Source organism: Callorhinus ursinus, unplaced genomic scaffold, assembly GCF_003265705.2.
Source record: "Callorhinus ursinus isolate GAN/ISIS: 27379988/994484 unplaced genomic scaffold, GSC_fseal_2.0 scaffold12, whole genome shotgun sequence".
NCBI lineage: Eukaryota > Metazoa > Chordata > Mammalia > Carnivora > Otariidae > Callorhinus > Callorhinus ursinus.
The window spans coordinates 62,344,901-62,367,532 of NW_027397074.1; the positions used below are offsets into that span (position 1 = coordinate 62,344,901).

At 37.5% G+C, this 22,632-nt stretch overlaps 1 protein-coding gene across 3 annotated transcripts in view; it reads right to left on the reverse strand.

The window, feature by feature from the left end:
- Positions 1-1,870: 1,870 nt before the first annotated feature.
- The window catches only part of FAM3C (FAM3 metabolism regulating signaling molecule C), a 53,372-nt gene continuing 32,610 nt past the window's right edge, over positions 1,871-22,632 (reverse strand). For all 3 annotated transcript variants that reach the window (XM_073899133.1, XM_025865720.2, XM_073899134.1), the window contains 5 exons: positions 18,284-18,342; positions 17,110-17,160; positions 14,993-15,077; positions 4,907-5,033; positions 1,871-4,303 (listed from right to left, as the gene is read on the reverse strand). In XM_073899133.1, coding sequence (XP_073755234.1) covers positions 4,214-4,303; positions 4,907-5,033; positions 14,993-15,077; positions 17,110-17,160; positions 18,284-18,342 — 412 coding nt within the window. In that variant the 3' untranslated portion in view covers positions 1,871-4,213. The remainder of the gene's footprint in view (positions 4,304-4,906; positions 5,034-14,992; positions 15,078-17,109; positions 17,161-18,283; positions 18,343-22,632) is intronic.

Sequence of the window (22,632 nt, forward strand, 5' to 3'; positions counted from 1 at the left end):
GGGGGGGGGAGGGGGGCTTATAAGCAACAGAAATTCAGTTCTTATAGTTCTAGAGACCGGGAAGTCCAAGATCAAGAAGCCTGGAGATTTAGTGTCTGGTGAAGGCCTGCTTCTTGGTTCACGTGTTTTCTTGCTGTGTCGTCACATGGCAGAAGGTAGGGAGCTCTCTGGGGTCTCTTTGACAGGGTTCTACCTTCAGTGAGGGCTCTACCCTTCCAACCTAATCGCCTCCCAAAGGCCCCACCTCCAAGTATCATTGCATTGGAGATTAGGTTTCAACAGAGGGATGCTGTGGGGATGCAAACATTAAGACCATAGCATTCAGTAGGATGGGATTGGGAAGCTGGAGGAGGCTGGCCTAACTTTTCTCTTTGGCTAAAACATGACTAGCCTTCAAGAAGCACAGTCGATCATAACAGCAAGACTAGCAGTTGCATTTCATGAAGTGCGTGCCAGGCACTTTGGCAGGCACCACAAACGCGTGATACCATCCCTCACTTACCGTAGTGAGGAGGCTGACCTTCTCGGGTTCCTCATACTGTCAACAATGAGGTAGAGAGACACATACTCAGGCAAGTCTGACTCTTACCCAATACACTACACTGTCTCCATTACCAAATTCACTCCTCTTTAAGGTTGTAGGCCCCTTTCCTCGCTGGCGATCCGTAAAATAAACATGGGCGGATTACATGGAACATCAGAAGCATGCAGTTTCATAAATCAATTTTCCCAAATATAGGACTATGTTTTGCCAACTTAGTCTCAACTTCTTTCAATGTTCAATGTGCTCCAGTGATGGGCATACTTTATGTAGAGCTGAAGTGAATTTTGTTTCTATTTAAGTAATCCCTACAACCAAGGTGGGGCTCCAACTCATGACCCCAAGATCAAGAGCCACATGCTCTACCGACTGAGCCAGCCAGGCGCCCCTGAACAGCGAGTTTAGTAACGGCGGCAAGTTGTACCTGTCAACTAGCTGTTCTGGGAAGGTGGTCTTCCCCGTACTAAGTCTGCTTATAAACTGCCCATCAAACAAGGCAAGAGGAACCTTTCTTCTGTCTCTAACTGAAGGGCCAGCCAGTCCGTTTCCTTTCTAGAAGAGACATCGTAGTGTTGAAAGCATTTCCTCCATAAAGCTGCCCTCCAGGGGCCTACACCCTCACTGGACTGCAGGAGAGTATTGGTGGACGAAGTCTCAGGTTCCTGGATGGCCTTCCCCACGCTCCCTCAAGCTGCCTAGCAACAGACTGCCGCTCCCAAGCCCGGCCTGCCTAGTTTTCACTCTAGCTACCCTTTGATTTGACAGGAACCTCAAGAAAGGGGGTGTGGGAGAGGAGACACAAGCAGCAGGATGGGAGCAGTGAAACTGAGAGAGCTCTGAGGGGAACGGGCACTGAGTAGCTATTGGCATGGGACAATCAAAACCCAAGTATGTGACAGAAAAATCGTCCTGGGTAGAGGCAGCAAAAGAATTCCGAGTGGTACTTTAGAAAAGGTAAAATTTGGTACTTTACCCTGCCACTGTTAATCTACATGTACCAACTGCTGTCCAACGCCTGACCGAAGAGGTTAAGTGGCAAATCTTTCCCCCGATCAACACAAGTAATTTTTTTCTTTCATACTCATTTTAAAAAGTATTCTAAATATATTTGTACTCTTAATATTCTACCTGAACTCAACGCATTTCTCATTCCTTCAATTAAAAATGGGGTATGTCGACTGAATTGAAACTATCATCTCTTTTGGGGGTTTCAAATTATAATTTGTAAAAACTGTTAAAGTATTAAATGCAATGCAGGCTAAATGCTTTGAGCTTCACCTGGCATAAAATAAAATATTAGCTGATTCATTTCAAAACAAATACAAAATGTAGACAGAACAATGATAAATTTTACTTTAATCAAATTAAAGTCAGGAATATAAAGACTCTGGCTCAATTTTTCTTTAATTTCTCAAATATCACTTATTTTCCTACTGTCTTAGCTTAATAGGCATACTATAATACACTTGTTCCAGAAAAAAAAAATTTGTGATTACAAATAAAAAATATGCATCCAAAAGTCCTTATACACCATTTAATATACCAAAATGTCAATGCCAAATTTTCTGCTTTTAATAAAGAAAATTCTTAACATTAAAGGAACATTGTTTCATTTATAATGCGGACTTTTAAAAGACATCTGAACATGAAATGTGGTAAAATTATTGCTTCCAAAGTTGGCACAATCTATACAAGACGACAGAACTGAAACAAAAGCAAACTGCACCAAAGCCGCCCCAAGAATCTGTCTTTCTCCCTTCTTCTGACATTTTGCACAGCTTCGCAAAGCTATCATTTTATAGTTTTTACCTCGAAAGGGATGTCTTGCCATCTGGATACTTAAATTCTCTACATGTTAAGATATATCCTGAGGATACTAGTGTGTTAAACCACAGGAATGTCTTAAATTTTCCATGTTAAGCAGTACAATAAATGCTTGACAAACATTAATGTGAACTTCTGCAGGTATAGTATTTTGCCAGACAATACAAAACAATTCACAATGCAAAACCAAGAGTATTTTCATTATTTAAAAAAAAAAAATGCAAAAACACAACATTTATTTCACCATCCCTGGAACTGGATAATAGCTATTCTTTTAATTGACAGAATTTAGGGAAGTATTTTAAATGTCAAGATACACATGATGAATGTGAGTTAGCATATAAGCACCAGAAATCTGAAGTTTACAAAAATTCTTTAAATGTGTAAGGTGCATTTATTCTTGAATTACATTCAGTTTGAGAGAAGAACCAGTACCCCAAAGTTCATTAATATTTAAGAAATAGCTGAATAGCTTCCAAGTTGGTTTACAGCAAAATAAAAATACTGCCTTTTTTTATACAAGTCATCTAAAATTTAGATTCAAAATTTAAGTGCTGCCTTCTATTGTGAGTAATTTGATCATTAATTTATGTTCCAGTTTAAGATACTTCATACACTATAGGTATTCAATGCCCTAACACAAAAACAAAACAAAACAAAAACAAACAAACTTGAGCCATTTAGTGAACACCTCAAGTGAACACAATTCTATGTAGAGCTGGCTATGAAATCATCTGGAGTCAAATAAAAATTATTTTTTAAATGTTAACAGTCCACTCAGTATTTAAGACTTTTCTAAATATGTCATTATATCTTCAGGCAAAAATTGCTATTATGAAGTTAGATGAATACAGAATTATATTTCTTGGTTTGCCATCAAAATAATGGTGACATTAAAGCATGACTCTTTCCAAACCGCCTGGTCAATGCTGGTAACAATTAAATAAGGAAACCTACACCAGCGTTGTGCTAACTACGCAGCCACGGCTGTCCTAAAGCCCCTGGTTAGGGCGCAGAAGGGCCGGGGCCCGTGTCCCTGGCTCTGTGGGGCTGCCGCCCCCGGCCTCATTCTAAGCAGCTTCTGTGAATTCAAATTATTCACACTGCCAACACAAAACCCAGAAAGCTACAGTCCTGAATACCACCTACATTTACATACTTCCTTTTTTACTGTGTACATTAAAAAAAGAATTCTGTTGTGCTTTTCACATATCTGATACAGGTTTTCATATCATTTTGTTTCTAGGTTTTTTGGGAAGAGAAGAGAAAAACAGAAAAAAGGTACACCAGAAAAGTCAAACTATAAAGTAACATTACACACACAACTAGCCAAGTATCTTTGTAATTTAAAAGATACTATCATTAAAAGGCAACATATATATGCATATATATATATATATATACACACGAATATGTATATATACACACACACACATAAACACACACATACATACATAAAATAAAACAAAGTCTCCTCCCTAAAATCCGTATTATTCCATGATAGGTTTTCACAGCAACCCGTATGTATATCAATATATTTTTCACAATCTATTCAGTTATCCATTGGGTATGCTTTTAGAATTAAAAGATGTCATTACTGTAGCAGTCTAACACTGTACTATTATTAGGGAAATGTGCTTAGAAATGGTTCAGTGATTTGCTTATTATGAGGAGTATTTACAAAGGCGTCTATTTACGTTAGCAATAAATAATCCTGATATCAAAAGAGATAATAATGCTCATGCACACACCGAGATGGCCGCATGCTCCTAAAGTATTTACACGTAGCTTCTCTGTCACAGCTCAGCCATTAATAGTGAAAGTGCGTTTCCTTCAAGTTCCTCTGCATTAGTCTTGCTTCTGGGGGATGCATCCTTCCATTTCGACAACTTCGGGCCATCCTTCATATTTGTTTGTGTCCTTATTGTTCTTTATGTGCTGTTGGAATACAGTAATAGTATACAGTTAAAAAAAAAAAAAACCTTTATGAACTGCTTCTCTACCATAACATACTTTAGTGTACTCATTTCAGTAACACTCATGTCAGTGATGAATTCATGCAAATTACGGTTCAAGGGAGTAAATGAGCAACCCCTGGGGCCGGGCAGACCTTCAAATACCAGCCGAAAGAACAAAACAGTGCAGAAGTTTTCGGAAGGATCATTTGTTAGCCAAAAGGTAAAGTTTACATTCTACTAAGTTCTAAAGTATTTCTAAACTTAACTGATTATCCTATCAAAAGCTCAAATAAAATCTTTATGAACGCTTCCTAAATGGCTCATGATAAAGGCAATCATATGCCGAGGCACTGTCTTAGAGGAAAATATTTTCCATGCAGAATAGGACTATTTTTTAGTTTTGATTTTAAATCAGCGCCATGATTATTTCAAATAACTGACTACCAAGAGCTTATGAAAAAATATATAAACATATTTAATGGCTGCTTTATCTAAGTTTCAAATAACTAGGGTAGGACTATGCACTTTACGGTTTCACACAATTTACTTTTGTCCATTAATTATGAAAGTCTAAGACACTAACCTGTTCAAAGGGGCTTTTTGTCTTGATGCCTTTCCCACCACAGAAGACCCAGTTGTCTCTAAAACCAAGATTAGTAATAGATGTACTTCCCAATTCAGCAATGAGCCGCCGTGCCTCATCATTGAGTCTTAAAGAGGAAGAACATACAACAAACAAAGAGCACTGTATATTATCTAAGTAATACTGATTCGCCAGTATATTAACATGTAACATGGATGAGAAAGTATCAGCTTAAATAAGAGAACATAAAAAAATACAGAACTTTTTTCAGAGCAACATTCCTGCTACTTGAATTCTCTAGTGACAACAGACATGAAATCTAGCAATTAGTTTTAAGTTTATTCTATGAAGAAATACCTTTTAGATGTCTTTATTTTACAATAATTCACTTTCATCCACATCCATCAAATAAATAAGGGATACTGTAGTTAGCAGATGCCTATTTAGGTTAATACAAGGTCTTAAGCAACCAATATCTTCGTAAAATTAAAAATCACTTTGAATTTCCACTAATCCCTTTGTGAATTACATCTGAATAAAGATAAATGCTAACAAAAATCTAGGTGCTTCTAATACTATGGTTTCTTTAAAAGAAAATGAACCTTGGGAATAAATATATAAATTATACTTTAATAACGTCAAGTGGTTATTTAATAAAAATGAACATTAACCAGACAGCAGTTAAGTACCTGCCAACGAGGAAGGGCAGTGGCAAAAGTCAAGTGGTAGGGAAAAAGCTAACTGACAGTTGGCATTAAGGAATTTTGTGTACAGGGGCACCTGGGTGGCTCAGATGGCTAAGTGTCTGTCTTCGGCTCAGGTCATGATCCCAGGGTCCCGGGACTGAGACCCACATCGGGCTCCCTGCTCAGTGCAGAGCCTGCTTCTCCCTCTCCCTCTGCCATTCCCTCCACTTGTGCTGTCAAATAAATAAAATCTTTAGAAAAAGAAAGAAATTTTGTGTAGGCTATTATCCTAATGCTGAGAATTCTCAATCTCCCCTGTCTCACAAAAAAAAAAAAAAAAAAAAACAGTAGATAAATGCTAGCTGTAAAGAAAAAAAAAAAAAAAAGGCAGTAAGGTCTCTATAGCTCCCAAAAGATGGCACTTATAGGTCAGTTAGAGAGGTCTGTTCTGCAAAAATCTGAGTCAAGGAAAGTTTTATATTTGCAAATAGCTGGGGGGGGGGTCATTAAATACAAATAGCACGAGTGAGGAAGGTACTTATATATCTGACAGTGTTCTTTGAAACACCTCATGCTAGTATCAGTCAGCTCCTTCAATGTATTAATGAAAGAAACACTAGGTATGAGTTCTCACTTAACTACCTTCAAGATGAACAAAATAATTTATATTAAAAAAAAACTTCATAAAAAAGGACTGCATATATATATACATATATATATATATATATATATATGACTTCCAATTGATGCAAACCACATCCATGGGCAGTGGAACAATTTTTTTTTATTTTTTTAATTTTAATTCCAGTGTAGTTAACATACAGTGTTATATTAGTTTCAGGTGTACAATATAGTGATTCTGATTCCATACAACATCTGCTGCTCATCACAACAAGGGCCCTCCTTAATCCTCACCACCTATTACCCCAACCTCCCACCCACCTCCCCTCTGGTAACCAGCAGTCTGTTCTCTATAGTTAAGAGGCTGTTTCTTGGTTTGTCTCGCTCTCTTTTTCCTCTACTTGTTTTGTTTCTTAAATTCCACATGCATGAAATCACATGGTATGTGTCTTTCTTTACTGACTGACTTCACTTAGCATTATATTCTCTAGCTCTATCCATCTATGTCATTGCAAATGGCAAGATTTCGTTCTTCTCTATGGCTGAGTACTGTGTGTGTGTGTGTGTGTGTGTACACACACATATACATACACACCACATCTTCTTTATCCATTCATCTTTCGATGGACCCTTGGGCTGCTTCCGTATCTTGGCTATTGTAAATAATGCCCAATACACATAGGGGTGCTTCTACCCCTTTGAATTAGTATTTTTGTATTTTGGGGGGTAAATACCCAGTAGTGGAACTGTTTTAACCACAGTCCGGGCACTGCTCTCCTGGAGGAAGTTCACTAGAATCACTGAGAAAATCACCTATAACCCTAGAATATTTAGACTTTCAGACCCAAATCTATGTAACATGATGCACTTACAACCTGGTGAAATAAAAATAAGTGAAATAACTGTGCAAAAGAACCCCCTGGAGTCCTGGCCTCTCTGAAGATTTTGAGACCTCAGAGACTCAAGTCCACGTGCTTCCAGCCTTCTCCCCGAAGTCCGCAACCATGTTATCCTGTGCCGTGCTTACATGAATCAGCCATCACTCCACATTTGTTTGCTCACTTGAAAAGCGAGGTGTGTATTAGACGGGACACTACCTGAAGGCATTGCCTGAACCCTGTCTTCTTGTTTCCACCGGCACCTCATGCGCTCTTAGGGTTGCTAATAAATGGCTGAATGTGAAGTTCACAAATGCCAAGGGACTGCTTTAGATGCAAAAACTGCCTGCAAAGTAGGTGGTTTATCCCAGTGCAGGCCTAGCTGCCTGGAAAAATCGTGAATAAAATCTTCCTTGTCTATGAATCTTACATCAATTAAGACATATATTGAAGGGCAGTCATTTTTACTACGGTACTTCTGAATTTCAGAACTGATCATTTTGATCTACGTGAATAAACTAAGCCAAGTTAGCCAGAGAGCTAGAAGCAACTGGAAATTTCGCTTTGTTTGGACTCCCTCCGTTCATCTCTCTCCTTCCTCTTCCTTTCCCGGGTCCCACGCAGGGAAGGGTGGAGCACAGAGGCCTGGGAGGCTGTCTGTAGAAAGACCGAGCAGCAAGGTGGAACTGGCTGGAGACCCGCAGCCTGGATCGCCTGGATCGCCTGGATCGGGCGAGGTCCCACCCCCACTCCAGAACCGACAGGAACGGTCCTGCACAAGCACTGCAGTCTATGCAAAACACTCACTTCCTGCCGGGGAGGCTGGAATTTGGAGGTGTGTCAGGCGGGGGTGCCTCTGAGCAGCAGCAAGTAACATCCCTGGGCACCGAGTCCCCAGTACACCTTCCTAGTAGACTGCACTTCGCAGTGCTGTCACCGTCTGTCGCTGGAGGAGGTTAGCGCGTCCTGTGTGACTCCACCTGGGAGGGACTCAGGGAACCCGGAGCCCAGTTCTCTCCAGACTTCGCTCAGCGCACATTTCCCCTTTGCTAATTTTGCTTTGTATCCTTTTGCTGTAACAAATAGTAGCCATGAGGCGAGCAGGGCTGCAGGCCGGGTCCTGTGAGTCCTAGCAAATCATCAGACCCGGGGTGGCCTTGGGCACCCCTGCCACATGTCTATGTATATCTAACTATGGTTGTATAACAAGATTAAGTTTCTCAGTAATTTCTAAAGTTCTCTGCTCTGCCTATGTAGAGTTTGAAGGATTTCATTATTCCTTTTTCAAATCTTTAAGTAGAAGACGATTTCATGTTTCAAAAAGTTTAAAATCATGCCAAGATAGCCAATATTTTCAGCACTGATTCAATACATATTAGGTATCAAAATGTCCCATTTCTTTAAAAGCCAGTGTAACTAATGTATACATGGTATAAATTTTAAAGATATAAGCTTTTATTCTATATAGGAGCACCTTGAGTTTGTTACATATACTTTAATCTCCACTAATGGTCTTAACTCGCTGAGATGCTGGGGCATGTGGGTGGCTCAGCTGGTTAAACATCGGACTCTTGATTTCAGCTGAGGTCATGATCTCAGAGTCGTGAGATCAAGCCCCGCGCTGGGCTCCACACTGGGTGTAGCGCCTGCTTAAGACTCTCTCCGCCCCTCAGCGCCCCCAGCTTGTGCTCCATCTCTAACTAAATAAGCTATTAAAAAATAAAAAACAAATGCTATTAAAAAATTAGCTGAGATGTTGGAAATTTTTATGGAATAAATTATCTAAGAATTTTCTTTAAAACGTATCAAAAATTTTTCTGCGACAAACAAGACAGCAGATGGAGACAGGGACCAAGTTTTCCTGAAGCGATTCTAAAGCTGCACAGAGGCAATTGGGAGTAGCAATGGAGGCAACGGAAACGGGAGAGGGGGTGACTCAGAGATCCACCTCCATCTTTGCTGGGGAGGAGGCGCATCTGAGAGCCCCACAGTCATGCCATCACGACAGGCCAATGCTCCCTTTCCTGAAAGCAACATGGAGAATTAATATTCTGGGCCCCACTCTGATTAACAGGGAAGAACCACTTGGGAAGCAGAAGTGTCAAAAACTTTGGAAGAAAATCGCCATATTACTTCAAGAGATTGAAGAAAAAGCAAAGCTAGGCATAGGTGACCATGTAGCCTAGACTTTAAAGAGCACATTATAAAATGTTCAGATTAGAAGCTCTTATGAGAATAGGACTCTTCAAAGGCAAAAAAACCCAAATAATTTTCACTATATAATTGCTAACGATCTTGGAAAAGAGGATAGATTATAAATTAGTGCCACTACAGGAGCGTTCTGTGATGGGCACAAACTCAGAAGTGTCCACAAATATAGGACAAATCATATTACTAATGAGGAAACTCTGAATATTACTACCAGGAAGACTGGTAGTGCTCAGGATAAGATGAGACTCATAAAACCATTACAGGCCACACAAAGAACTTTTGCTACCAAGTGCAAACAACGAAGGGATCCACTGTTTCAGAAGGGATCCAGTGTTCATAAGGGATCCACTGTTTCACAAGAATGGTATAATATGGAGATCAAAGCATGCCTGCCTTTTCCAGGGAGGCAAACACTGATCAACCTACAAAGGGAAGAGCAGTTCAGGAATGTCTACATCAGTGCTGTAAAGTAAACTGAAGCCTCCAGGCCCACACGTCACACAGTTAAATTCTAAGGAACTTCAGTATAATCTTCAAGGTAGTGTCTGTTATTTTAGAAACATCACGGAAAATGAAGATGCTAAGTCATTAAAAATAAATTACATATTCCGGTCTTCAAAAAAAGGCAAGGAAATTTTTATAAACAATGGGTCAATAAAGCAACTTCCAATTTTTAGCAAATTCTAGAATGGATTACAACAAGGAGAGCCTGAACAAAAAAGAGGGGGGAGGAGAAAAAAGAGGGGGTAGTGAGGAAGAGGGAGGAATAAATCAAGCCAAGTTAAGGTCATGTCAGCTATTTCGGCATCTGAAGAGGTCTGCGGGCAGATCAGGGCAGTGTAATTAGCATAGCTCATGAATTTCAAGTGAGCATCTGAGAGTCTCTGAAAACAGCCCCTATGAATAAAATAATGGAACAGCAGCTGGATGGGGTGCCTGTTACATGGGCAGCTGTTTAAAAAACAGTTTCTGTAGTTGATTAACAGAAGAATCCCCTTGGAGGAGGACCCTGGCAGGACGGCACACCACCCTTGGTGAATAGTTTTATCAATGACTTCAATTTAGACAAAAGAATGACTCTGGAGAGACTACAAAGCCTGGATCATGGAACTCTCATTAGGACAAGTGTCAGCATCATGACCTAATGGGCCAAAATCAGCAAAATTAAATTTAACAAGGATAACAAGGATTAAACAAAATCAAGTCCTGAATGGGGAGAAAGACCTGATTTGGCAGTGGTTATTAAAAAAAAAAAAAAAAAAAAGGTCAGAGAGCAAATGGAATGATCTGAGAGTTGAACTTAACCAAAAATTCACAAGCCAAAAATGTGATGTGACCTTTTAAAGAAAACGAATATAATACTAGTCTGTATAAACATTCAAAGAAGCGTATCTCCAACACGGTAAAAGCTAGCACCTCTGCTGTACCCTGAACCGGCCAGACCCCATCAGGAACCCTGTGTTTGACTGGGGCACTCATTTTAAAGGGTTGATAATCAACCAGAGAACCAATGCCCAAAAAATGCAGCCAGGAGAGTAAACCCACCTAGAAACTTAACATGACAGAAGGTTACAAGAGCCCTGAGTACTGAGCAGGGAAAGGGAAAACTGAAAGAGAAATGCTCATTAGTTTCAAACAAGTAAAGCATCAAATGATTTGGGGAACATATTTATTGTCCCATTTACCCAGACTAAGACTACTAAGATTAGCAGGTGGAATTTAGAGGGAGACCAACCCTGAGAATATAATGTTCGTTGACTTAGGGATACTTTTTTGTTTTGTTTCAAACAGAGAATGATGAAAAACTGGTGCCCTTCAGAGGTGCTATTTGTAGAACAGTCCCTGGGAATTCTGCCCAGCCTGGGGTGCAGAGACCAAAGACTTTTCAGATCCCATACTTCAGGACACCCGCATTTAAACCCTTCACTTAGCCAGGAGGTACACATGTCATAGAGTGTTGTCTCCAAAGGGAGGAATACAATAGCAAAATTTAGCTTACTCATTCAAACTATTATAATTCTTCATTAAATGAACAAAAAAAGAACTTATTTTAGAGGGGTCTGGGTAGAAAGTAGGCATCATTAGAGACCTGCATTCTCCAAATGTAAGTGTTCTTAAATATAGTGTTGTTTTGTTTTGTTTTAAATGGGCTTCCAGGGGTGCCTGGGTGGTGCAGTTAGTTAAGCATCCAACTCTTGATTTCGACTCCAGTCATGATCTCAGGATCCTGAGATCTAGCCCCGAGTAGGGCTCCATGCTCAGTGGGGAGTCAGCTTCTCTCCTTCTCCCTCTCTCCCTTCCCTCCCTGCACACACTCTCTCTCTCTCGCAAATAAATAAAATTAAAAAAAAAAACACACACACAAATAAAATGGGCTTCCTTGTTAAAATCAAGAAATACTGGGATAAACAAAGGTAAAGAGGTTTCCTTAGGGCCAAAGGTCAGGGCCTTGCATTATAAATCCCTGAAAGGGGCAAAATGCGAGGTGCCATCTCCAAATGTATTCCCCCAGGTCAGGTTTAGAGGACTGGCATCCCACCAGAACACACTTTGGGAAAGGCTCTGATAGAGACCAAGCCCAGACATTCTCAGAAGTTCACAGTACAGCCAAGGAACTCACTGCAGACAGGAGTACCTGGGATCAGACAGGGACAACTATGGAGAACGGATACCAACTCCTTGTTGGAGAAAGTAGGCACATCCATTTCATATTCTAAACTCTTTTGGGTAGGGGCGCCTGGGTAGCTCAGGTGGTTATGTGCCTGCCTTTGGCTCAGGCCTTGTTCCCAGGGTCCTAGGATGCAGCCCCGGGTCGGGCTCCCTGCTTGCTGGGGAACCCGCTTCTCCCTCTCCCTCTGCTGCTCCCCTGCTTGTGCTCCCTCTCTCTCATGAGTAAATAAAATCTTACAAAAAAAAAAAAAATAGACTCTTTTGGGTATAAGTGGGAGAACAAACTACTCCTTACGAGGCAAAATCCAGCATCCTTATGTAAAGAAAAGCGCTGACACACACCAGTTGAAGCAGAGCTTCTATTCCCATGAAAGACTGGGTATTCACCAGATGAATCATTTCAAATGTTCCACAATCAGATCTATGCCAAGATCTAAGTTTATATTTTGTTATATTTAATAGATGTAGATAGCCATTTATAAGGATTGTCCATTTTTGTATAAAGGACATGATACAATTTATTTAACCCGTGTTTGAAAGAAGGAAGTATTCGAAATACAAATTCATGTGCCCCAAAATGAAAACGCACACAACTGAATTCATTTAACTGCACAGAAGTTGAATCATATACTGATACATATACAAGGGTAAAGACATCCAAGCTTAGATTTTTGTTTTTGCCTTACAGGCTGAATGTCTTCTGAGGCCGCTTTTGGTATATGTGATGGGCACCAATAAATAGCAGCTAAAGAATAAACATCATCCTGCCTTAGTTCTTAGGTACGACCACAATTTCTTATTAATAGAAGAGAAACAGGTCTGAAGCCAAGCAGGTATAATAATGAAATAACATGATGAAAAAGAGAGGTCATGTGTGTCTATTCAGAAAAGTAAGGTTTTTAAAAAATTTAAAACCTCAAATTATACATGTACTATCCTATTCTATCAGCAAAAGCAAACAGCGAGTTACTTGGTTTTTGGTAAGGAAAGCCTAATTACATTCTGTTCAGTTCCATGTACCTAAATGGCCATGGATGCATATGCCAATTTTATTGATCTATGCATTTAACACATCCTTAGTTGAACCAGATATAATGTATGTCAAAGAAAATACTTCAGTTTTAAAACAGTCACAAAGTAGCCCTGTTTTCTTTTCTTTTTTTTTTAATTTTATTTATTTTTGAGAGAGAGCACGTGAGCCTGAGCAGGGGGGAGGGGCAGAGGGAGAAGCAGGCTCCCCACTGAGCAGGGAGCCCGATGCGGGACTTGATCCCAGGACCCTCAGATCATGACCTGAGCTGAAGGCAGAGGCTCAACTGACTGAGACACCCAGGTGCCCATAGCCCTGTTTTGTTAGTGCAAATCTGCAATAATGTAGCTACATGTTAAATACATGTAGAAAAAAATTAATAAATAGAAAGACATGCCATATTCTGAGGTGGAATTTCAAGCCTTTTCAATTAAGATCTGTAAAGGATGTCTTTCATTCTTGAAAGAAGTATCATACTTTTCATCTGATAAAATATCATAGAAGGGATTTGAGAAACGCTATTAAAGGGGTCTCAGCCACCCCAGAAAGGTAGTATACTTAATTTTTATAAAAGTTATTAAAATATTATAATAGTGTCTGATTGGGGCAGGAAGAATAAGGAATAGAACACAACTAAAAACAAAGTCAAATCTATATAAAAATAGGCATTGTAAGCCACTGGGAAATAATGAATGCATTTTTTAAAATACATGAAAACAGTGAAGTCACTGGAATAGGAAAATCTACTAAGTATTCAATTTGGAGATGGGAAAATACATCTCAAGTATAAAAGTAAAAAAAATTAAAATGAAAAATCCATACACTTCACTAAATAAGAATGAGTCTAAACAGGAGTCAACCTAAATGGTCAAAAGACACTTTGCAAGAGAAAGAGCCAAATATACCTGTGGAAAAAAAATGCAATCTCACCAATAACCAAAGAAAGGCACATTAACAAAATCTCTTTCCAAAACTTCTTAAAAACAATTGGTGTCCTGGGACTTCTGAGAGACATGTTAAATTGGTATAAATTTTAAAAAAATCCTTTTTAAAAAAACATACACATCCTTTAATTCAACACCTCACCTCAAAAAAGATCTGTCTTAAGGAAGTAGAGATGATTGTTCAAAAATTTTTAAGATGGTACACTTTTGCTAAGTATGAAAATTTGGAAATAGGCTGAAGGTCCAGCAGTAGGTGTTTTATTAAATAAATTTTAAATCATGACACATGTTTAAGAATTATATGAGGCAGACACGAACAATTTTGTTACCAAAACTATTTAATGTTATGGGAAAATATCGACCACATAAATAAATCAAAAGAAATGCTATAAATACTAGCATTCCCAATGTTTAAGATGAAGAAAATATGTGTATCAAGAAAACTAGATATGGAAACTAAATTATCAGTGGTCATCACTGAATAGATGAACTGTAACTTGTTTTTTCTTTGTGCTTTTCTGTATTTTACAAATTTTAAAACATGCAATTTTTAGGAAAAAGTTATAAATTACGATGTGTTAAACATTATGAAAAACATATCACACCTATTCTTTCACAGTTAACTCCACTTCTAGGAACTTACCCTAAGAACATAATCAAACGTGCAAAATCATTTACGGAAAAAGATGTTTATCAAAACGTTATTTATAATACAATAAATCTGGCAATAATAGGGAAATTTTAAATAAAGGTGGGGACATATGATCAACTGTTGGTAGGCCATGAAAAATGCTACTGAAGAATATTAATGCTAGAGAAAACAATTTAAGGTTGTTAAAAACAGCATAACAAACTTGAGGTATGTGGATCGAATTTTATGACAATATACGTATGAGCAATACACAGAAAGAAGCAAATAAAATGTTAATAGTGTTTATCTGGAATTTGATTACTTTGCTCCATTTTATAAATTTTTTCACTGAAAATGTATTGCTTTATAATTAATTATAGTACCAAATATAATATAAATTTTTAGGTTTACATACTTGGTTGCTCCATCATCATATGTTCCCATTAAGACTATTGTTCCATCTTGTATGGACTTCAGAAACTCAATAAATGGGGCCACATCTGAAGAAAAAGAAAGGATTGATGGGTTTTGGGGTTTTTCAGTGACTAAGTAGCCATCGTGATAACCACTTAAAAATTAATATTAACTAAAATATAGAGTATTTGCAAATCAATAATTCCAAATGTAGAATAACCAAAAGGGAGACAAAGCTTATGAACAGGTTAAAAATGAACTTTGTCCTTTAATAGGACCCCACCATCAACTTAGAATTTCCCAATCCTGATTTATCCTATGTGTCTTCTGTACTGCTATTCCAGGGGCTAAATGAAAAAAACCACAGCAAAGTTGTATTAAAGCATGACTGACAATTTGAAGAAAGAAACCTGATGGGGATGGGGGAGGAGGGCAGAAGAAAAGCTCATGGATTCTCAGAGCATATGTAAAATTGTTTGTATGGGTACTTATCTAAGAGGAGGATACAGAGCTTTTATCTAATTCATAAAAGGTTCTGTAATTTCTTAAAAAATTATCTAAATATATACGCGCGCGCGCGCACACACACACGAACAGAAACGCATACATACATACACTCTGATTTAAGGGATCCTCTGGGCACATCTAATTCCTGTAAACTAGGGGAAGGAAAGAAGGTTATATCTAATTTTGGCAAATACCACGGTCATTACCTGCTTCGTCTAGTGCACCAAGATACACGAAAACTTAAAGATAAACCACTTCAGTGACGACACACTGGCATGCCAGAGCTAGATCACATACTACCGACTGTTCTACGTCTTGAACTCTCCAATGTCAGGTCTCCATGTAGTCCCCAAGTCTAAAACTGCTTCAGAACTGGGTCGCTTCAAATTTACCCAGTTTCTTTCCACAGCAAAAATTCCAAAGATGTCCTCTAACTGAATTCTATTTTATAATAATAGCATTTTCAACTCTGAGAAAATATAACAGAGCAGCTAACTGCTCTTTAAAACATTCCTTTTAAATGCACAGACGGAAGTCAACTGCAACTATTTCTTCACTTGAAGAGACTTTTTGGTGTAATTAATCTACCTGTGATGAAGCAACAGAGCTTCTGGTCAAGCAGCTGATTTCAACGAAGGTTTTACAAGAGTGTTTCCAGGTAGTTAAGTGTTGGTAAGGCCAATTATGCCATTAGAATCTAAAACTGATGGCAGCATCTTAAATTTATACCATTTTGACAGCTATGAAAAGTCCTCCTAATTTCATTCAAAAAATAAATAAAACACTGCATCTCATTACAAGCTGAAGAAGTATTAGAAGAGCTGAATGGTCTGAAAACTTAACATAAATTCCAAGAAGACTACCAGTTATTGGCTTCTAGGGAATATATAAAGGGGTTGGAAACAGGGAGGTACAGGGCACAGCCTCATGCTGAGAAATATACTGAACCAACAACTTAGAAAAGAATCAAAAGATAAATCAGTGTTGGCCTTACATCAGATTTGAGGAAGAAATTTCTTTTGGGCACACTCTCGTTCAAGATGCTAGGTCCTTGCTTCTGCATGTGGGTAACTGACCCCTTACACCTGTTCCTTGAGGAACTTCCACATTAGGAAGATACCTGTGAACTGCTCTAAGTGCAATGAACTAAAAAGGAAATGCCTTCTCTCAAATATTCATCTACTTCAATAGTAATCCTAATTATAATTTACTTTTGGGAGTAACAAATCATATGCAAAAAATGTCAATTAAGTTAAAAATGCTTAAATTGCTTATGCCCTTCTCCAAATTATTTATTCTTTTTAAAAAATTTCAGTCAGAGACTTAAAGGATCCAAGGCTTTCAATTACTTGTCCTGCAGAAAACAGGACTCAGATTTTTAAAATCTCAATTTTGATATTATTGCTCTGAATTACACACACAATTTCCATAAAAAAAAGCAAAGTATATGTAATATGACCTAATACTTCACTATAGCTGGATGTTTAGTGAGAAGAGAAAATGAACTAACACAAATATACCATCAATCTCTCATTAATGGGCTATATTATATTGAGGAAGCCTAAGAAGTCAGTGTTAGCAACAGAACAGTTACGTGTTATTCACACTTACCTCCTCCCCACATGTCAAAATATTTGGTGTCTAATACTTCTCCTGTTTTTCCTGAAAGAGATGGAATTCATGTCAGATTATGCAACTAAATATACACTGTATAAGAGATCTTATCCAGTGATGGGTTTGGATTCCTTAGCAGAGAAAGACTTACTTTGAGAAAGACTTAAAATCTGAACTCAATGCATCTGAATTATATTTCTAAGAATAACTTTTGAATAAATTAAAATTCTGGACTTTCTCACAAATCTTATAAGCCAAGGAGCAGCAAACTGAAGTTTACAGCTGAGTGTAGACCGCTCAACCTCAGTTACGTTTCATCCTTGTGTGTTACCATCTTCCCTTATTTAAGAATTAGCAAAAAATATGTAAACCTTTCACAAAAAGATGACTTGCGTTTTCTACCATTAAAGCCATCTTTTAAAATTTTTTCAGATTTCCCTCTTAAAATGTATCTTTTTTGCTATCAAATACATATAGAAACTTTTATGTAAGAAAATAAAGTAAAAATGCAGAAACTTATCTTTTGTTGTGAAAGAAAAAATATTTTCCTATACTACCAACTGGGTAAGGCGGCCGTGGTCCCTAATTGCCCTATACAGCCTTAGAGGATTACTGTATCAGAAGGAAAAGACAATCACGCAGTCAGGCCTTACTTCATGGGCTCATATTTTCAGATCTGATTTTGCAAGAACACTTGAGACCTTCAGGATTCGATGAACTTATTTTCACCAATGAACTTATGTGACAAATGTGGACAATACCAAAAAGTTACAATTAATTCTTACTCTTCATCCCTCTCCCCACCCCTTAGTCCATCACCCTTTGTCATTTACAAATCCTCATGTGTCACTCTATCTTCACACTGTTAGAATCCAACACCTTCAGAATTCATCAATTTAATGTTAGGTTGGTTTTAGCCTGACAACCCCATGGGAAACTCTCCACACACTGCACAGCAAGTAGGATGCTTCCAAGAAAGCATGCTCTCACACTTAGACACCAAGTCGCCACGTATAGTTGGTTTTTAGGAGGATGTGAGGAAGTTGGGAAGAGGGCTTTAGTGTCAAGTGTAGCACTTTCTAACTTGATCCCTTGACAACAGAGGGCATTTTACTTTGGGCCACATGAATATTCATTTACCACATCTGTAAGGTAAAATAATTATTCTTACCATTTACTAAGGCAACATTGATCCCTCTTCCAACATTATTCTTAACACCACTCATTAAACTGAAGGAGAAAAGTCAAGACAAATTTAGAATTAGATACTGTACATAAACATGTATCAGAGAAATAAAACCATGCCAAAAAAAAAAAAAAGTTGGGGATATTATATATACACACAATTGTTTAAGAACTGCAGTGGAGATTAAAAGATCTCTACTACATCAGAGAAGACAGTCTAATATTAAATAATTTTTAAGCAATGTCCTTAAGTAAGCTTTCACAAATCGATATATTAAAAAGCATCAGGACCCAACTAGTAGACCATTTTTTGCTACTCTGTGTCAGGTTATGAAATACCATTTTAGAAAATCCTTAAAACATGTGGACAGTAAACACATTTTGCACCATTCTCAAAGGATCAAACAATCGATAATCTCTTTTCTACTTTTTTGCAATATCCATGTGACATGAAACAGAAACAAGATGCTTTTATCATCTGAAAGCAAGAAGAGGTTTTCACCTACTTCACCTAATTGTGAACATTCTCTTAGTGATTATCAATGTAAAATTTCTCTATACCCAGAAGAAGGAATCTTGCATTCATTTAATTACTGCATCTAACCACAGTCACTTGTATTGTCACATCTGAGGTAATCAACATCCAGGGGCAGCTCACAGACCATATGATTCTGTGAAACAGAAGGGATGAGTGGAACATTTGCTTGTATCTGTTCCGTTTGCTGAATTAGAATTAATAACTAGAATTGTAGGTATCTGCAGTCTAAAAATTCAAGGTAACAGTAATACTGCCATTGGTGTGCTATTCAATGATTAACAACTGGTTTGAGGTTGATGGAGAGGGAGAAGGATGCATATATGGGAATATACACACAGACACACACGTCCATATATGGGACATCCATACCTACACAGGCAGGTGCCTAAGTTTATTATAAACTTTACTAAAATATAAAGGATTTTGTAGCACACAATTTCACAAATAATAAAAGCTATAATATTTCATTATGCATTCCACAGAGCCAACTAATTCTAAGAGTATGTTGCTTTTCACAGAACTTAGATCTGTAGCTAAAGTATGGTTGTAAGTGATGGATGAACGCTGTTCTAACACAAACGCTGGATGACATTTCATTTAAAGAGTAAGACACCTCTTCATATAGCTGTTGGCCATTTGTATTCCTCTTTTGAGAAATGTCTACTTAGGCCTTTTACTCATTTTTTAATCAGGTTCTTTGGTTTCTTGCTAGTGAGTGGTAGGAGTTCCTTACATATTTTGGAGGCTAATCTATCAGATACATGGTTTGCAAACTTTTTTTCCCATTCAGTAGATTGACTTTCCATTCTCTTGTCTCCTCTTCTGTGCAAAAGCTTTCTAGTTTGATGTAATCTCATTTGTCTACTTTTGCTTTTGTTGCCTAGGTTTTTGGTGTCTTATTAAAAAAATTCATTGCCCAGACCAACGTCATAAAAGCTTTTTTCCCTAGATTTTCTTCTAACAGTTTTTTGGTTTCAGATCAAGAAACTGATTTTAAATATAATGATATAGGTAGGTAAAAAGTAAAAGAGTAGAAAGAGAAAAATCACGTGAACTTTAATCAGAAGAACACAGGATTACCACTCAATAATAAAGAATCCAATTTAAAAATGGGCAGGGTTTGAATAGACATTTCTCCGAAGAGGATACACAAATGGTCAACAAGCAAATGAAAAGATGTTAAATATCATTAACCATCAGGGAAATGCAAAATGAAATCACAGTGAGATACCACTCACCACCCACTAGGATGGCTGTAACCAATAAGTCAGATAATAAGCAGTGTTATGTGGAAAAATTGGAACCCCCATACACTGCTGTTGGAAGGTAAATTGGTGCAGCCACTTCAGAAAATAATCTGGCAGCTCCTCAGATAGTTAAACATAGAATTAACTATATGAACCCAAATCCAGTCCTAAGTATGTATACAAGACAAATGAAAACATGTCCATACAAAACTTATATACAAATGTTTATAGAAACATTATTCCTAATAGCCAAAAAGTGGAAACAAACCAAATGTCCATCAACTGACAAACGAATAAACAAAATGTGATGTATCTATATACAATGGAGGATTATTCTGTCATAAAAAGGAATGAAGTATTGATACATGCTACATGGATGAACCTTGAAAACACTATGCTAAGTGAAGAAGCTGATGACAAAAGAACACCTACATATTATATAATTCCTTCTATATGACAATGTCCAAAATAGGTACGTCTATAGAGACAGTAAGTAAAACATGGTTACTTAGGGCCGGTTAGGGGGCAGGGGAGAAGGGAGTGGAATGGGATGGGGATGGGGTAGAAGGGCAACACAGCTAAAGGACACAATTTCTTTCTGAGGTATAAAAATGTTCTAAAACTGACTGTAGAGATGGTTGCACATATCTGTGGATATACTAAAAACCACGACTGTATACTTTAAATGAGTGAATTGTATGGCATGTGAATTATATCTCAATAAAGATGTTTGAACAAAAGAAAGCAGGAGTGGCTATATTAACACCAATTAAATAGACTCCAGAGCAAAGAAAATTACCAAAGAGGGAGATTACATAATGATCGAAAGGTCACGTCAGCAAGACAGAGTAAACTTAAACGTGTATATATCAAGCAAGTGAGGTACAAACTATGTGAATCAAAACCAGACAGAACTGACAAGAGAAACAAAAAATTTACAATCACAGCTGGTTACGTCAAAGCCCTCTCTCAACAACTGATTGACAGAAAATTACCAAATGTATGGAAGAACTCAACAACAGCATTAACCAACAGGGTCGAATTGACATTTAATGAACATTCTACCCAACAAGAGCAGAATACACATTCTTTTCAAGTGTCCATGGTGCGTATACTAAAGGTAGACCATAACATGAGTCACAAAATAAACCTCAACATTTTTAAAAGAATTGAAATCACACCAAGTGTATTCTTCAACCACAATGAAATCAGTAACAGAAAGATAATGGGAAAATTTCCAAACGCTTGGAAGCTAAACAACATACTTCTCAATAATCCATGGGTCAAAGAGGAAGTCTGAAGGGAAATTAAAAAAACACACTGAAATGAATGAAAATATAACTTATTAAAATTTGTGAGGCATAGCTACCAGAGCACCGAGAGAGGGATTTCTAACACTAAGTACTTAAATTCAAAAAGAAACTAAAAGGAATCCCATAAACCTAAAGTAAGCAGAAGGAAAGCAATTAACAACAGCAGAAATCAATGAAACAAAAAGCTTGTTCATTAAAAAGGTCAATAAAATTAACAAACCTTTAGTAAGACTGACAGAAAAAAAGACACAAATCACCAATATCAAAAGTGAAATGGGATATCACTATAGACCCTGCAGACATCAAAAGGATAAAGGACTACTATGAAAGATTTACCCATGTAAATTGGACAACTCAGATTAATTGGGCCAATTCCTCAAGAACTACAAATTAACACAATTCATCCATTATGAAACAGATCATTTAAATAATCCTGTAACTATTAAAGATATTGAATTCATAAGTTTATAAACTCACCTCACTGGAAAATCTCCAAGCCTAGACAGTTTCACTGGAGACTTCTACCAAATGTCTAAAAAAAAGAATTAACACTACTTCTACACAAACTCTTTCAGAAAACAGAATACCTCCAAATTTATTTTATAAAGCCAGTATTAAAATACCAAAACCAGAGTAAGACATCACAAGAAAACTACAAACCAATATGCTTCATTAGTATACAGGCAAAAATCCTCCTTAACAAAACATTAGTAAACAGAATTCAGCCTTGTATTAAAAAAATCATAAACCATGACCAAGTCAGGTTTAGCCTATGGATACACAGATGTTTTAATATTTGAATAGTTAATATAATCCACTATATTAACAGATTTAAGAAAAATTACATGATCATCTCAATACAGAACATGCATTTGACAAAATTCAACACCCATTCAGGATAAAAAGTCCCAGAAAACTAGTAACAGAGAACTACCTCAACTTGATAAACAACATCTCCAAAAATCTACACCTAACATCATACTGGATGGTGAAAGACAATACTTTTCCTCTAAGATCAGGAACAAGTCAAGGATGTCCATTCTCACCATTACTATTCAACACAGTATTGGAAATCCTAGCCAATGCAATAAGGCAAGAGAAGGAAATAAGGGCACACAAATCAGAAAGGAAAAAATAAAGCTGTCTTTATTTGCAGATGACATGTCTGTCTGTATGGGTAATCCCAAGGAATTTACAAAGATAAAAACAAAACTCCTAGAAATAATAAATTAATTTA